Genomic DNA, 17,976 nt, shown 5'->3' on the forward strand with positions numbered 1-17,976 from the left:
CAAGTTTGCAGATGACACCAAATTGGGAGGACTGGCAAATACTCCGGAAGATAGAGACAGAGTTCAATGAGATCTGAACACAATGGAAAAATGGGCAAATGAGAACAAGATGCAATTTAATAAAGATAAGTGTAAAGTTCTGCATCTGGGTCAAAAAAATGAAGAGCATGCCTACTGGATGGGGGATACGCTTCTAGGTAACACTGTGTGTGAACGAGACCTTGGGGTACTTGTGGATTGTAAACTAAACATGAGCAGGCAGTGTGATGCAGCGGTAAAAAAGGCAAATGCCATTTTAGGCTGTATCAACAGAGGCATTACATCAAAATCACAAGATGTCATAGTCCCATTGTATACGGCACTGGTCAGACCACACTTGGAGTACTGTGTGCAGTTCTGGAGGCCTCACTTCAAGAAGGACGTAGATAAAATTGAAAGGGTACAGAGGAGAGCAACGAAGATGATCTGGGGCCAAGGGACCAAGCCCTATGAAGATAGGTTGAGGGACTTGGGAATGTTCAGCCTGGAGAAAAGGAGGTTGAGAGGGGACATGATAGCCCTCTTTAAGTATTTGAAAGGTTGTCACTTGGAGGAGGGCAGGATGCTGTTTCTGTTGGCTGCAGAGGAGAGGACACGCAGTAATGGGTTTAAACTTCAAGTACAACGATGTAGGCTAGATATCAGGAAAAAAAAATTCACAGTCAGAGTAGTTCAGCAGTGGAATAGGCTGCTTAAGGAGGTGGTGAGCTCCCCCTCACTGGAAGTCTTCAAGCAAAGGTTGGATACACACTTTTCTTGGATGCTTTAGGATGCTTAGGGCTAATTCCGTGTTGAGCAGGGGGTTGGACTAGATGGCCTGTATGGCCCCCTCCAACTCTATAATTCTATGATTCTATAATCAACCTCTCCCTATCAATGGGAGAATTCCCATAAGGTCTAAAAGAGGCAGTGGTTCGCCCGTTGCACAAAAGACCATCTCTGGACCCACAAGAGCCTAACAATAATCGCCCCATCTCACACCTAGTGTTTCTGGGAAAGGGCGTGAAAGGGCTGTCACAGACCAACTGACAGCATTCTTGGAGAAAGCTTCAGTCTTAGACCCATCACAGTCAGTTTCCAGCCTGGCCATGGGGTAGAAACAGTGCTAGCCATCCTGACAGATGATCTCCATCACCAGTTGGACCGGGGTGGGTCAGCGCTGCTCTTATTATTAGACCTCTCAGCAGTATTTGACACAGTAGATCACGAGCTCCTAACTCACCACCTAGCCGTTGCCGGAATTCACGGGACTGCCCTTCAGTGGCTGACCTCCAGGATCACGGAGAGAGCTTGCTTGTGGAGTCCCTCATGGAGCGTTTTTCTCTCCAATCCAAACCATGATCCGGAAACTACAGCTGGTCCAGAATGCAGCAGGCAGAGTCCTCACAGCAACACCTCAGAGGTTCCACATCTGTCCCATTCTCCAACAACTATGCTGGCTTCCAGTCAAATTCTGGATCAGACTTGAGGTTCTGGTAATTACCTTCAAGGCCATACTCAGTCAAGGCCCAGTGTACCTGAGGAACCACCTCCCAGCCTGCACCCCTCAGAGAGCTTTATGTTATACCACTTGCAACTGCCTGGTGATCCCTGGTCCCAAGGAAGCTCACTTGACCTCAACCAGGGCCAGGGCTTTCTCTGTCCTGGCCCCCACCTGGTGAAACAAGATCCCAGAAGAGATCAGGACCCTAAAAGATATATAACAATTCCGCAGGGCCTGCAAAAGGGAGCTCTTTACCAGATTTTCAGTTGAGGACCACTTGCTCCAATTTCATCCACTGGGCCCCCAAGTCTTCCTCCCATGAAACTGAAACTAATGCCTGTACTGACTATTCATGGGTCCGTCAACACGTTTTAGTTATGAATTAATTGTTCTGCTGTTTTCCATTTACTGTTCCTTTGTTCTTTGATTAATGATTAATGACTTCTCTGTATTGTTCCTGTTCTTATGTTCCATATAAATTGCCTTGAGCCTCCAGGGAGAGAGTGGTATGTAAATGTAATTAACAAATAATAAATAAATGTAGAAGAAGAAGAATTGGTTCTTATATGCCACTTTTCTCTACCTGAAGGAGTCTCAAAGCGGCTTACAGTCGCCTTCCCTTTCTTCTCCCCACAACAGTGAGGCTGAGACAGCTGATATCACTGCTCGGTCAGAACAGCTTTATCAGTGCCGTGGTGAGCCCAAGGTCACCCAGCTGGCTGCATGTGGGGGAGTGCAGAATCGAACCCGGCTTGCCAGATTAGAGGTCCACACTCCTAACTACTACACCAAACTTGGTCTCAGTTTGGACATAACAAACACATTGCATCTGGTCACTAATAGTTCTCCAAACTGACACACTGGAATATTTTGCAGGCAGAATCTTCCATTATGGAGGAAATAAGTGGCATTCGACTTCCCAGTGTCTAGCATAAAATCAGACCCAAGAGCAGTTCAGTCTTGCATAGGAAATTCCCACTAAAAATGGGGGAAGAATAAGACAGGGAACTGTTTGTGTTTGCATCTTCATTCTGCATTCATAACTCTCATTCTTTCTTTTTTACTATCTAGGGGATTGATGGGCCAAAAGGAGAACCTGGTGCACCCCGTGAACCAGATATTGTAAGTTTGCAACTCTTGAAGGTCAAATCAGTACAAAAAGTTGACAAGGGTACACAGACACCTTTATGTGAAACAGATTTTCTGGTCTTCAGTTAAGGTATCTGCATTGTAGAAGAAGCTTATGCCTTTTGCAATGGAATTTATATTTGGGTCCAGTTCAGTCCAGCACTCCATTAGTGGAAGGTGCTCTTAGATGTGGGGTTTTTTGCTGTGTCTTGCCTACTTCACACTGAGGCCTTTCCAAGCCTGGAAAACCCGAAAATCTTGTTTGGCTCTAGTTTACGCTGGATATTTGTTCATTAATGTATGGTAAAGACATGGTTTTATTTTGTGTTAATCTAAATAGGAACATTATGTATTTACTTGACTTACAGTGCTTATCTACTATCTAGACCTAAATAGGGGTGCAGGACAAAATGTACTACCTTTCAGCACAGCGCTCCAAGTCATGATCTAACGTGAGCGTTGCATAGATGGCAGGCAATTCAAGTTTCAGAGGAGCCTTTTTTTTTTAGCACTGTGGCCAAGCTCCAATATATAGTTTCTAAGTTTTTATTTATTCTTCACCTGATTATGGCCTGTATTAGCAACCATATTTTTAAGTTTCATTTGATCCAGTAGCAGACTAGGCTTTTTAAGTCTTTGGTAACTCTTTCCAAGAAAACAAGATATCCATTTTGCACTTTGTGACCATACCATGAATTGAATTTAAATCATGTTTTCTAGATATTTTTGATTTTATAATTTCTGACTCTAGTAAATGACATTTGTTGAACATATTGGGCATTATCCAATCCATTGTGGGTACAGTGCCCTTATGTAGAGGATCCCCATATGTTTAGTGAAAGCGTGCTCTCTTCCCTTCTTCCACATAAAATTTCCACATAGATAGCATGAAAAGATGTTGCTGGGGGCTGGGCCCATGTGTACATCCTGTATTCCCATTCAGTGCCTTCTTTGAATCACACTCACTTGGAACAAGGCGAGTGGGAGGTCTGAATGGAGCTATGGGAGGTGTGCGAATGTTCAAACTACCGCACCATTGCACTCATTTCTCATGCTAGCAAAGTTATGCTCAAAATCCTACAAGCTAGGCTCCAGCAATATGTGGACCAAGAACTTCCAGAAGTACAGGCAGGATTTCGAAGAGGCAGAGTAACTAGAGATCAAATTGCCAACATACACTGGATCATGGAGAAAGCTAGGGAGTTCCAGAAGAACATCTACTTCTGCTTCATTGACTATGCTAAAGCTTTTGATTGTGTGGAGCACAACAAATTGTGGCAAGTTCTTAAGGAGATGGGAATACCAGAGCATCTTATATGTCTCTTGAGATACCTATATGCAGGTCAAGAAGCAACACTGAGAATTGAACATGGAATCACTGATTGGTTCAAAATTGAAAAAGGAGTTCGGCAAGGCTGTATGCTGTCGCCTTGCCTATTTAACTTGTATGCAGAGCACATCATGAGAAAGGCGGGATTAGAAGAGTCACAAATTGGGATCAAGATTGCAGGGAGAAATATCAACAACCTCAGATATGCAGATGATACCACTCTAATGGCAGAAAGTGAAGAGGAACTAAAGAGCCTGTTGATGCGGGTGAAGGAGGAGAGTGCAAAAGTTGGCTTGAAACTCAACATCAAGAAAACGAAGATCATGGCATCGGGCCCTCTCAATTCCTGGCAAATAGATGGGGAAGAAATGGAGATAGTGACAGATTTTATTTTCCTGGGCTCCAAGATCACTGCAGATGGGGACTGCAGCAAAGAAATTAAAAGACGCTTGCTCCTGGGGAGGAAAGCTATGGCAAATCTAGACAGCATCTTAAAAAGCAGAGACATCACCCTGCCAACAAAAGTTCGTTTAGTGGGTATTAGTGGGTATTCCCACTTGCAATGTATGGCTGTGAAAGTTGGACCATAAGGAAGGCCGAACGTCAAAGAACTGAGGCTTTTGAACTCTGGTGCTGGAGAAGAGTCTTGCGAGTCCCTTGGACTGCAAGGCGAACAAACCGATCAGTCCTAGAGGAGATCAGCCCGGACTGCTCCTTAGAAGGCCAGATCCTGAAGATGAAACTCAAATACTTTGGCCACCTCATGAGAAGGAAGGACTCCCTGGAGAAGAGCCTAATGCTGGGAGCGATCGAGGGCAAAAGGAGAAGGGGACGACAGAGAATGAGGTGGCTGGATGGAGTCACTGAAGCAGTCGGTGCAAACTTAAATGGACTCTGGGGAATGGTAGAGGACAGGAATGCCTGGAGGATCATTGTCCATGGGGTCGCGATGGGTCGGACACGACTTCGCACCTAACAACAACAACAATGGGAGGTGTGCACAACCCTCCTGTTCCCATTGTCATGATGCCTCTTTGGCCTGTTCATTGGATCCCCAGGAATCCATTGTAGATGGCTGTTGTGCCTGAAATGAAATGGATCATGCCCATCATTATGCAACTGGAACTCTTTAAAGAGATCTTTTAAAAAAAATTTCTCTCCTCTATTAATCTGATGGTTGTTTTCATGTAAGAAAATTTCACATTTTTTATCTATAGCCTGTATTATGTCATAATGTTTTAATATGTAATATAATTCATAGGTGCAGGTCATAGCTGAACCAGGACCTCCAGGACTACCAGGTCAACCGGGCCCTATGGTAAGTCTTATGAAAACTGTCTTAAAACTTTGAATGGGGCTGTGTTATTTGCTAAGTAAGGAACCATGTATCACTGCTCAGGGAGGCAAATTCCATTTCTACTTATGTATGAGAATTCATATTTAATGAAAATTATTGAAGTGGTGTAATGAAAGCATGGCATGAGTTCAATTAATGTTTCTATATTTTTCTGTTTTATTACTTCTCTGTTGTTGGAAAACCAATTTGCTGGCTGAGGCGCTGGAGGCTAAAAACAATATGTTTCCCATGTTTTAATGAAAATCACTCCATAGAATCATATAGGTCATCTAGTCCAACCGCTACACTATGCAGGATACTCACAACCCTATTGCTCATAATACTCTGCTTGATACAGCTCAAAATCCCATTTGGCTTTTTAGCCACTGAGTCACACTGCTGACTCATGTTCAATATATGGTCTACTAAAACTCCTAGATCCTTTTTGCACATACTACTGCCATGACCAGTCTTCCCCATCCTATATTGGTGTCTATGGTTTTTCCTACCTAAATGCAGAACTTTACATTTGTCCCTATTGAATTTCATTTTATTCATTTTGACCAGTTTTCAAGCCTATCAAGATCATCCTGTATTATGATTCTGTCTTCAGTTGTGTTTGCTACCCCTCCCAGTTTAGTATCGTCTGCAAATTTAATAAGTATCCCCTCTAATCCCTCATCCAAGTCATTTATAAATATGTTGAACACAGGCCCCAGGAAAGATCTTTGGGGCACTCCACTTGTCACTCTTTTCCAAGAGGATGCTGAACCATTTACAAGTACCTTTTGGATATGATCAGTCAATCAGTTATTGATCCACCTGACAGAATTAGGATCCATACCGCATTTTACCAGTTTGTCAACAAGAACATCTTATGGAACCTTATAAAAAGCTTTACTGAAATCCAGATAAACTATGTCCACAGCATTCCCCTGGCAGTCACTTTCTCGAAAAAAGAGATAAGGTTGATCTGACATGACTTGTTCTTGCAAAACCCGTGCTGATGATCCTTGAGATCATTCCAGAGGGTAGCTGTTGTTCTTCAGCAGAAGAGCTACATTAAAGTTTAGCAACACCCAAGAGGCTAACAAAATTTTGGAGGCATAAGATCTTAAGAGTTAGTCAGATACTAGTAAAGAGTACCTTTTAGGTCTTTAAGGTGCTACTGGAATTGAATGTAGGTCTTCTTGAGATGGGTAAACTTGTTAACAGAATGTACAACTAAAAGTACAGATACTATATTGCAGATGTGTGATGGCTGTTGCACTTAGAAGGACAATGTCTGGAACTTCTCAGTGTCTGTCATCTCAGTTTTTGCCCGCTTCATTTATGGGACAGCAAGATTGATCCTGCTGTATATCCATAAGAGCTTTTCTTCTAATATATTTAGCTGTTAGATGAATTAGTTATGTGGAAAGAGATAAAATAACTGGGGGCTTTTTTAAGTACTGAAAATTGGAAGCAACAGCTGATGTCACAGACCAGAACTTTCCTACCTCCCCAGTCCATTAGGAGAGCATTTTAGATGGCATGCTACAAAAGAAGCCCTTGAACCTAAGGGAACCCTTAGGATCAGCATGAGGGTACTGCAGTTGGACTGGGGGGGGGGGGTAGGGGAATCCGTTAATTTCACTGTTTGGCTCAAATGCTATCTTAGACACAATACAGAATGCATCATACAAACTTTAACCAAGAAGAGATTGCTAGCCTTGCTTGGAGTATTATATCTTAGTGATCACAAAGATTTTTTTCAAAGGGTATGGCTGGATATTTAAAGGGAGAAAGGGGAGGGAAGAGTATAGTCTACTGTTTTAGATTAATCTATTCATCTGTAAGAGGCTGGGTTTGTTTTTCTAATGACTCCTGTGCCTTAAAGGAAGGCAAACAAATACACTCTATTGTGAGGTACATCATTTGAAATTTGGTAATTTTTTAAATTACCTTTATTGGCATAATAACAGAACAGAACATGTATATAAAAGACAAAGCAATTCAGATCCCAGATCACTTGCAGAAAATCCCATGGAGGAATTTTGTAATGCCTTCGGGTTACTTGAGGTTTGTGATCCAGTAAAAGAGAGTGCACTATTGTTGAGGGGCCGTGGATTTTGCTCATCCGCATGAGAGGATATATGTAACATTCTGTAAGATGGTTGTGTTTCTCACAGAGGAGGAGAACGTGCTCCACTCACTCAGGTTTTTTGGCGGGACATGGGCAGAGTCTGTCGGCATATCAGATTTTAGCATATCGACCTCTCGTCACTGCCGTTGGTAGAATGTTTAGCCTTGCTAGCATAAAAATCGCTTCAGAGAAGATGATTTTAAAGATGTAAAGTACTCCGGGATCCTTCTTGCTTGGGGATAGATATCAAAAAAGATGGGAGAGCATGTTCTGCATGCTCCGGCAATAGTGGTCTAATAGTCAATATCCAAGATTCGTTGCCGGATGGTGTTGTAAACTTGGTTCTCTTCAAGGTTTTCCAAAAGTTCAATAAAGACTGATGTTTGATGTTAATCTTCACGAGCCAAGATGATAGAAACTTATCAGACAACATAAGATAGACGAAGCTCCCAGCTTGGGCTTTAAAGTTCAGACGGAGCCAGTATTTAAAGATACGGAGCCAGGCTAGAGAGGCCAATTCGGTGACACCAGTCTCCAAGTATATTGTGGAGGCAGAAATGCATTTGGGGAGACCCAGGGCCATTCCGCACCAGGATCTATGTGGCAAATTGGTTGCGGGACGAAAAAACGCCATTTTAAATAGTGGAATTCGTTGTTATGCATACCTGGCTTTGTAGTGGAATCCAGTTGCGTTTCTATCGTTTTCCACAGGTTTCCGGTCTCTGCAAAAATCGCTAGCCAGGAAGCGATATTGCCGAGCTCGTCCTGCCCCTGGCCGTCAAGCAGCCAATGGGCGCCCGTTATCATGATCCCAAAAAGCCCCTTTCCCCTTAAGGAAGTTTTAAAAAAAACACGTTGCAACGAATCTGCGTTGATTCGTTGCAACAGAGAGACCCATCTAGGTAGCAGGTGGTGTTTGAGCTGCCATTTCATCGTTGCCACGCTCCCCCTGAGTGAAAAAAAAATAACCCCCCCGCCGGCACGGGCGCAATTTTCGGCCGAAAATACAGTAAAAAATAAAGGGAAAATAAACCAGCAAACGGGGCTGTGTGTTGTTTCGTGCTTAGTGACTTAAAACAGCTCTGCAGCCAGGGAAGCATCGCTGGGTAAACGAAGGCTCGCCGGTGCGTTTATCTCCGCTCACTCGGAGAAAAATAAATGGTGTTCGCTTCGCCGGAAGATCAGAGCAGAGAGCTAGGGGGCGGGACTTTGCAGAAACCGCAACAATGGTAACGCACAGAACTTTTTCGCTAGTGTTGCTGATTGGTTGCAAGAGTGTAGCGCTTTCCGGAGGGTGAATCCACTTTTTGGGATTTCCCTGAAAGCGCTACAACGAAGCACTTTTTGCGGATCGGTTTCAGGAGTGCTGCAGATTGTCAACGACGTTGTGCATAATGGCAAAACTGTAGCGATTTCAATTGTGCTATTTTGGATGAGTGCGGAATGGCCCCTAATCATCGATGAGAGAAGGCAGATTGCAGCCTCTCTACTCCTGCAGGGAGGTCTATACCCTATACTGGTATGCCATAGAAAAGTTTTGGGATCAGCATAGTTTGAAAAATCTTAATAGCGGCAGGGAGGTTTTGGCCTCACTTAGAGAAGTAAAATCTTGCTATTGCATTTGCCTTGAGATTTGTGCAGGTTAATGTTTGGTTCCAATGTAGGGTCCATTTCAAAGTGTGGTGGAAATGGACTCCTAAGTATTTAAAATGGTGCACTTGCTTGATGAAATGTTCATTTATTTTCCGCTTGGTGAGCTTTCCGGATTTAGAAAATACAACTATTTTAGATTTGGTGAAGTTGATCCGGAGCTGATTTTGATTACAATAGCTTGAGAAAGCTTGAAGAAGGGTTTTTAGGCCAACCTTAGTACAAGAGAGGAGGACCGCATCGTACGCGTACAAAAAGAGAGGGACCGGAAAGCTTCCCAGCGTTGGGACGTGGCAACGGATTCCTGTAAAATTTTCAGCCGTGACTTCTTCAGGTGGTAAATTTGGTAATTACATACCTTAGATTTTGTGAGACAATTTGAGTATAAAAGATCAGGTATAAAATGTAGATTATGTACTACCATACTTGAAAGTCCCATTATAAATGAAGCATTGTCTCTCTTTAGGGACCTAAAGGAATACAAGGACATAAGGTAAGTACCTGATACAAGAATGCCCTGTAATATTTGAAAACTAGTCCACAAACTTTGTGTCTTAATAGGCAAAGAAACACCACCACATAAATTTTGATACTATGGAGATGATCAAGGAGTTATTTCTCTATTCCTCCTGTCCTTCTATATTTTTCATGATGAGGTTACAAATATTGACCCTGTGGCAGATGTAGAAAACTTGTGAAAAGTATGTTTGACCTTGCATAGACTTGGCAGAATGCACTGTACTGCCCCATGCCAGATTTTCCCTTCTTTCATTCTTTATGCCCTCCATAACTGGGAAGGAAGGGTGGCTTCCTGAAAACAGGGCTTTTGCTGAAAGTGCATGGAGATTGTCCAGACCAGGTATGCATTTATGAAAGCCTGTGTTGTGTTTGTAGACTTGCTGAGGACCAAGCTTGAGGTCCAAGGCAGATTAAGGGTTTACAGTGTGATTGACCAATGCACAGCTAGATCCCATCTATCAGATCCAGTCAGTTTAAACTGAAACTGACCAATAGTGCACACTAGTGGGAAGATCCATTGTTTGCCTGTGTATATAATTTGGGGGTTTGAGGTGGATGGGTTTGGTTCAGTTCTTAGTTCTACTTGTATCATGCTGGGGTCCTATTACAGAGCTCAAATCACTACTGGTGTCCATGTCCACCTCTGAACCCATGGATTTAACCCCCTGCTTTTCACAACTTCCTCCTTTCACTGTTTCAGCTATAAGAAGGCAGCCATTAAAAGCATAGCTTACGCTTAATTTACTTCCAAATAAATTTATTTAATATTGGCCTCCAAGGATTATGATTATATTGATAAAAGAGTTCAAGGAATTGCAAAGCTATTGATGCTTTGTGGCCTCCGTTCCACTGTACCCTTGCCGGAACATCTGATGCAGTTGCATCTGTGGAGAATTCATACGGTCATTTCCCCAGAGGATTAATTAGTGAAGACAAACTTTAATAAGAAGGGCAGTAAAGGCATACTAATTTCAAACGCCTTGTTCTAGGATGCAGTTGTAATAGGGATTGCAATGAGCATTTCTGGGGAAGATACTTAAAAATACTGTTGCAGACCAGTTGTCAGCTTCAGTCTTAGACCCATCCCAGTCAGGTTTCTGGCCTGGCCATGGAGTAGAAACAGTGCTAGTCGGACTGGAGTGGGTCGGGGGTGGGTCGGCGCTCCTTGTGCGACTAGACCACTCAGCAGTGTTTAACACAGTCAACCATGAGCTCACTGCTTTGCCATTCCTGGGATACAGGGGACAGCCCTTCAGTGTTGGATCTCCTTTCTAAAGGATCAAGGACAGAGGGTAGCTATTGGAGAGAAATCATTGAGCCACCACCAGCTTGTTTGTGGAGTCCCTGAGAGCAGTTCTCTCTCCAACCCTGTTCAACATCTGCATGCACTCTTTTGCACAACTGGTGCGGAAGTTCAGGCTGGGATGTCACCCAATGTGCTGATGACACTCAGCTCTTCCTCCTGATGGCCGCCCTGATTCTCCCCCAGAAATAATAGGCAGCTGCCTAGAAGCAGTGATGAGGTGGCTCAAGCAGAGTCACCTGAAGTTCAACCCTTCAAAAACGGGGGTCCTATGGCTAAACAAGAAGAGTCCAAGCAAGGAAGGATGCCTACCCAACCTGGACAGAGTGCAGCTATCAGTGGCTCACGCCACCAGGAACCTGGGTATGATCCTTGATGTCTCCCTCTCAATAGAGGCACAAGCCATGAGAGTAGCATGGATGGCATTCTACCACCTTCGCCAAGCCAAACTACTAGCGTCTTACTTTGCCCCAGAACACCTAGCCCCAGTGATCCATGCAACAGTCACCTCTAGACTGGACTTCTGCAACTTGGTCTACACAGGCCTGCCATTAATCTGGAAACTACAGCTGGTCCAGAATGCAGCGGCCAGGATCCTCATAGCAGCACTATGGAGGTCCCACATTCGGATCATTATTCAACAACTGCGCTGGTTACCAGTCGAATTCCAGATCAGACTTAAGGTTCTGGTAATCATCTTTAAAGTCATACATGGTCTGGGCCCAGTGTACCTGAGGGACCGCCTCTTTGCCTACACCCCTCAAAAAACTTCATCCTCCAACTGGCTGGTGATCTCTGGCCCCAAGGAAGCTCACTTTACCTCATCCAGGGCCAGAGCTTTCTCTGTCCTGGCCCCCATCTGGTGGAATGAGCTTCAAGAGGAGATCAGGGCCCTAGTGGAACTAGAATAATTCCACAGTGTCTGCAAAAGGGAGCTCTTCCGCCAGGCATTTGGTTGAGGTCGACTGGAACACCTTCTACTGGGTCCCCAGGCCTACCTCCTATGAAATTCAACACCTGAACCGACCAACCCTAGGTCCATCAATATGCTGCAGTTATGAATTTATTGTTCTCACTATTGTTTCATTGTTCTACTGTACTATTGTTATTTTACTGCTATTTATGGTTACTGATTTTTTTTATTGTTCCTGTTCCACTATGTTTCATGTGAACTGCCCTGAGCCTCAGGGGAATGGGGTATATAAATGTAATAAATAGGGAGGAAATGGCAGTGGTTGCATTGACGGATAACCTCTGGAGACAGCTGGGATACATGGGACAGCCCTTCAACAGCTGATCTCTTTTCTGCAAAGTCACGGACAGAGGGTAACTATTGGTGAGATGCAAGTACTCTGATACCGCCTCCAGTGTGGGTTACTACAAAGTGCTGTTCTCTCCCAGCCTTGTTTATATGGCCTCTTTTTCAACTGGTCCAGAGGTTCGGGCTCAGGTATCACCAATATGTGGACGACACCCAGCCCTGCCTCCTGATGGATGACCACCCAGATTCACCCCAAGACAACTTTGCCAGATGCCTGGAAGCAGTGACAGAGTGGCTCAGGTTGAATCACCTGAAACTCAACCCTTCTATTATTATTATTATTATTATTATTTAGTTTTTAGACCGCCCTTCTCCCAATAGGTCTCAGGGCGGTTTACAACATAAATAGTTAAAACACAATAAAATCCCCATAAAAACCCCAATTAAAAGTTACATATAACATATCACATAACATATAGCGGCGGTGGTCACAATTCTGATCTTAGTTCAGCCTGGTGGAGAGAATAATGTTCAGAAGAGGGTGGCACCAATACAATACATCTAACCATGATCTCGGTGTTAGAGATCTCAATATTGGAGGGGATCCTCTGATGGATTAGTGGGAGAGCTGCCCTGGCCTCAACCATATGCCTGGCGGAAGAGCTCCGTCTTACAGGCCCTGCGGAAAGCTGGTAGATCCTGCAGGGCCCTTAGCTCTTCTGGGAGCTCGTTCCACCAGGTTGGGGCCAGGACTGAAAAGGCCCTGGCCCGGGTCGAGGCCAGGCGAACATCCCGTGGGCCCGGGACAACCAGTAAATTCATACCCGCAGAGCGGAGTGCCCTGCGGGGGGCATAAGCAACCAAGCGGTCCCGCAGGTAGACGGGACCTAAGCAAGGAAGGGACTTCTAAGCAAGGAAGGGACCAAGCAAGGAAGCACATTTGCCCAGGCTGGATGGAGTGCAACTTTTGGTTGCAAGCTCAACCGGAAACCTGGGCATGATCTTTGACACCTCCCTATATATGGAGGTGCAGATTACCCAAGTAGCATGGCTGGCATTCTACCACCTCTGCCAAGACAAGCTATTAGCTCCCTACTTGGTTCTGAACACCTAGCAACAGTCATCATGCAACAGTCAGCTTTAGGTTAGACTTCTGTAACTCTCTCTATTCAAGCCTACTCTTATCTTTGCTGTGGAAACTACAACTAGCAGCTACCAGGGTCCTCACAGAAACACCATAGAGGGCACATATTTGACCTGTGCTTCGGCAGCTGCATTGGTTACCAGTTGGATGCCAAACCAGGTTTAAGGTATTGTTTTTTACCTATAAGGCCAATTGCAGTCTGGGGGCCGTGAATCTAAGACACCCCCTTTCTAGTTATACCCCCAGGAGAACACTGTGCTCCACAAACACCAAAGAGGTATCTGGCTTCAACCAGGGCCAATACATTTTCTGTCTAGCTCTACCTGAGGGAACGAGTTCCCTGAACACATCTGGGCCCTAACGAAACTGGCACAGTTTCACAGGGCCTGCAAGGCAGAACTCTTCGGCCAGGCCAGTGAAACAAAAACATTGACTGGGCCCTCCCCACTAGAAACAGCCTCCCTGAATACACTCTAGTTGCAGAAGAACTCTCATTAACTGGGATGCTGATGCTGCTAGTTGGTACTAAGACCCAATACTTAAACTGTTGCTGCTAAACAAATGTTAATTTGTTTTAATTGAATTAATGAACTGTTTTAAACTATTAAAATAAATATCTATACTGTACACTGCCCTGAGCCGGTCCGCTGGGAGGGCAGTATAGAAATTAAATAAATAATAAGATAGTGTATCCTCTGAAGTGATAGCATGTTCTTTGGGGCCTTACATTTTTTCCATTGTCAGAAAGGCACCTTAACAGTTCAATCCCAACCCAAATTACACCGTTCTAACTCCACTAAAGTCCATGGCCTGTATGTGAGCTTTTAGTCATGTGCAGCTTTATTTAATTTATTCTTTAATTAGTCAGAAAGCAGGTGATCCAACAATGAAAATTACATGATAGGGAGAAAACCTGTTATGTATCTTTCTTCACCTGCAGGGTACAGATGGGGCAAAAGGTGCAAAGGGTGAAAGTGGCCACAAGGGTGAAAAAGGTGTCCCTGGGCCACAGGTGAGTAGCCTGAGCTCTTTTTAAAATCTGCAGCCTCCATCAGCCTCCTTGTTTCATCAGTTCACATCCTTCAGCAGCAGTAGTCCACATAATAAGTTACCTGTCTCTGTAGGGTCCTGCTGGTTCCCATGGACTTATTGGTTTGCCCGGCACAAAAGGAGAGAAGGTAAGAACAGAATGAAAGATAAATTGACAAACATATTTATCAGGAACAAGGTTCCTCTCCAGCTGGATGATGATGATGTTAGCCATTCAGTCGAATCTGGCTCCTGGTGATCCTGTGGCACAACTGCTGCCACAATTTCCGATCTTGTACCGCTTATTTTAGTTGTGTAATGGCTGTTGTCCACTTCTATCATATCTAACCACCACATTCTTTGTCAGCCTGGTTTCCTTCTTCCACTGACCAGTCCTAGCATAATTGCTTTCTCTATTGAGTTGGATCACATGATATGGCCAAAGTAAGTCAGCCAGAGTGTTTTGATTTTGCCTACCTGTGCTGGATCAGGCTTTATGCGCTGTAGTATTTTCTTGTTCATGACTTTTGCCATCCATGGAACCCGCAGAAGCCTTCTCCAACACCAGTGTTCAAACAAATTGATTCTTTACTTGTCTGATTTTTTCATCATCCAACTTTCACAACCGTGAGTGGCTACTGGAAATATGATAGATCTAACTAATCTACATTTGGTTTTCAGGCCTTATGCCCTTGCTTTTCCATGTTCAGTTGAAGCTTATTGAAATCCTATGGTTTTCATACCAAAATTCTATAGTAAAGCTCTCAAATGATTTTCACAACTGGACCTACCTATTAAGTCAAAGTAGTTTGTATAGTACCTACTATTTGAAAGCATAGCATCTTAAGATAGCAAGTTTTTGAGCTGCAAAAAAAATGTTTTCCAGCAGAACATTATGTTTAACAGATTTTTAATTTTTATTTTAACATTTTGGCAACTGGAGAGAGTCAGATCAAAAGAACTGCTGGTCCTTTTTGTGTTGCTGTTTGTTGTTTTATTAAATATCTTTGGGATACTTTTTTCAAAGCTCATTAATATCTGCTGGAGAGCCAGCTTGGCTTAGTGGATAGGAGCATGGACTTCTAATCTGGTGAGCCGAGTTTGATTCCGTACTTCCCCACATGCAACCAGCTGGGTGACCTTGGGCTCACCACAACACTGATAAAGCTGTTCTGACCGAGCAGTAATTTCAGGGCTCTCTCAGCCTCACCCACCTCACAGGGTGTGTGTTGTGAGGAAAGGGAAGGTGACTGTAAGCCGCTTTGAGACTCGTTTGGGCAGAGAAAAGCTGCATATAAGAACCAACTCTTCTTCTTCTAAGCCTTTTCCTGCTGTATTGCTGCAAGAATAATTTGGTTTAGCTTTAGCTTTGCTTTTTTCTCCCCAATAAAACTTTCTATGTGATCCTCTTTAACATATCTGAGTCTACAAAGTTAATTCTATAACTTTGTTTTAAATAATAAAAATTAGACTTGGTCTGTACATGTAGCAAAACAAAATGGTAAAGTTCCAAGGTGGCAGAACGACGCACTGGGAATTTCACTGCCCCAGGAGCACAAATCAGGGACGGATGAGTATTTGCTGGCATATAAGATGACTTTTCCCCCCTGAAATACATGCCTCCAAGTGGGGGGGGGGGTCGTCCTATATGCCGGGTGCACTTCAATTGGGAGAGACATAGCCGCCCATAGTGGCCTCCCGATGCCCACCCACCTCATTCTACATACCATCCAGGATCGCGCGGTATCCAGCACGGCCGCAGCGGGTCATTAGCGTGGCTACGACAAGCATCAGCAGCGAGACAGGGGTGCCAGCCTTTTCAGTGTGACCGGCCCATTCTGCTCGGTGGGAAGCAGCGGCACTCCAGCCCGCCCCTTGTCTACGCAGAGCTCGCACTTGCGCACTAGTGCCGGTCATAGGAAGATGCAGGGGCGGGCCGGATATATAACAAACTGTATTTTGAGTGGAAATGTTGGGGGGGGGGGTCGTCTTATACACCCAGTTGTCTTATACCCCGGCAAATACAGTAATACATTTCTAAATGCAGGGAGTTTTGATGTGGGAAGCATTCCCACCTGTGGCATGCAGTGGTACAGTCCATTTGATTTCCTGAGGAAGCTACTATCTGTTCTTTGTATAGTAGTCATATCTGTTTATTGTGTGTCAATAAATCGATACAGGTAGTTTGCTTGTTCATTACATAATTCTTTATTTAATATAGATAGGAAAATGTTTTTTTAATATGAGTGTTATCCAAATGCAGCATACAAAGATCACAGTATAGCCAAAGTTAAGCATTTTATAATATCTATTGTTTAAAGGAAGACAGGTATTTGCTTAACTCTCACATAGTGCTAAAGTGTCTTGCCTTTGTCTTTTATCTAGAATGACATGCCAGAATTCAACAAAATATTATTATGGCCTTACAATTAACATTGTGTCCAACTCTTCTCTCATTCCCTTTTCTTAAATGACTCCAGGGAAAGCCAGGGGAACCAGGATTGGATGTAAGTACTTATTTGAATGCATCAATAATGGGATTTTGATAAAAAGTAAAAAAAAAAAAATGAAGGGGAGTTCTTAGAGAGCCCTTGTCAGGGTCCTCTCTCAGGATACACCAAGCATCCTGGTTGTATGCCACCCAGTGGCATACTGAGGAATTTCAGTATATTCTTGCGATTAAGTTTCCTTTCCTCCTGAGAATATCTCATTCTGTGTTAGTAATGATACGTTTCCTGAAAACCTGATCTCCCCCTTGCCTTTGATTACCAGAACTATTTGGAACAAAACCTGCAGATCTTTTGCCCATGTTTGATGTTGCTTTTATAGGGCTTCCCAGGTCTAAGAGGAGAAAAAGGAGAAAAGAGTGAAAGAGGAGAGAAGGTCAGTACTGCTTCTAGTAAACTGAACTTTAAAATAAAACCCTTCCTTTAATTTATATATTAATATATATACATCTAGAGCTTTCTTCAATATAAATGATGATCTTAATCAAAACATTGTTAGATCCTATCAGATAATTTATCCTGATCTATTTTAATAATGCTGGAAATATATAGACAGTATTTTTGACTAAGCCTCATATCCTTTTGCTTTAGTCAATGAATCTGAAGACTTTAATGTTTCTAACAGAACTAGTCTAAGTGTATAGAAACTGTATGTGATTATCATTTCAGAGTTTGGGGACAGGGAAATTGAATTTTTGAATGTGCTGCCTGCAAAAAAAAATGAAATAAAATTAAAATTTCTATGATCGTGGAAAACTATCTTGTCAGAAAAAGTTAATCATAGCCTTTTCCCTGTAATTTTAGTTCTCTACATATGGGAAGATATTTATATGAGGAAGCTTTCAAATGTGGTAATACTCCACCACCTTCAGCAGTCTGAATTCAGGCATGAACACAGCAAATACACATGATTTTCATGTTGAAATCAGGTCATGGACAGCTTTAGAGTTGGAAAACAGCTGGTTGTGATTCAGATCCTCTTTCTGGCTCAAGCCTATTAACAGTTTAAGTTGCAGTTGTGTGTGTATGCATTTGGATGTTTGTACAGTTACCAGAAAAGGGAGGTGAGGAGAAATTACCTACAGAGAACATCATGGATGTGTGCGTAGATTTGTGTAGCTT

The 17,976-nt window shown here is 43.4% G+C and overlaps 1 protein-coding gene across 13 annotated transcripts in view; it reads left to right on the forward strand.

The window, feature by feature from the left end:
* Positions 1-17,976, forward strand: part of COL23A1 (collagen type XXIII alpha 1 chain) — a 587,226-nt gene that overhangs the window by 549,126 nt on the left and 20,124 nt on the right. For 11 of the 13 annotated variants that reach the window (XM_077326681.1, XM_077326690.1, XM_077326683.1 and 8 more), the window contains 7 exons: positions 2,594-2,644; positions 5,242-5,298; positions 9,558-9,584; positions 14,259-14,330; positions 14,443-14,496; positions 16,828-16,854; positions 17,177-17,230. In XM_077326681.1, coding sequence (XP_077182796.1) covers positions 2,594-2,644; positions 5,242-5,298; positions 9,558-9,584; positions 14,259-14,330; positions 14,443-14,496; positions 16,828-16,854; positions 17,177-17,230 — 342 coding nt within the window. The remainder of the gene's footprint in view (positions 1-2,593; positions 2,645-5,241; positions 5,299-9,557; positions 9,585-14,258; positions 14,331-14,442; positions 14,497-16,827; positions 16,855-17,176; positions 17,231-17,976) is intronic. The other 2 variants (XM_077326687.1, XM_077326689.1) reach the window with 1 other exon arrangement.

Source organism: Paroedura picta, chromosome 3 (assembly GCF_049243985.1).
Source record: "Paroedura picta isolate Pp20150507F chromosome 3, Ppicta_v3.0, whole genome shotgun sequence".
Lineage (NCBI taxonomy): Eukaryota > Metazoa > Chordata > Lepidosauria > Squamata > Gekkonidae > Paroedura > Paroedura picta.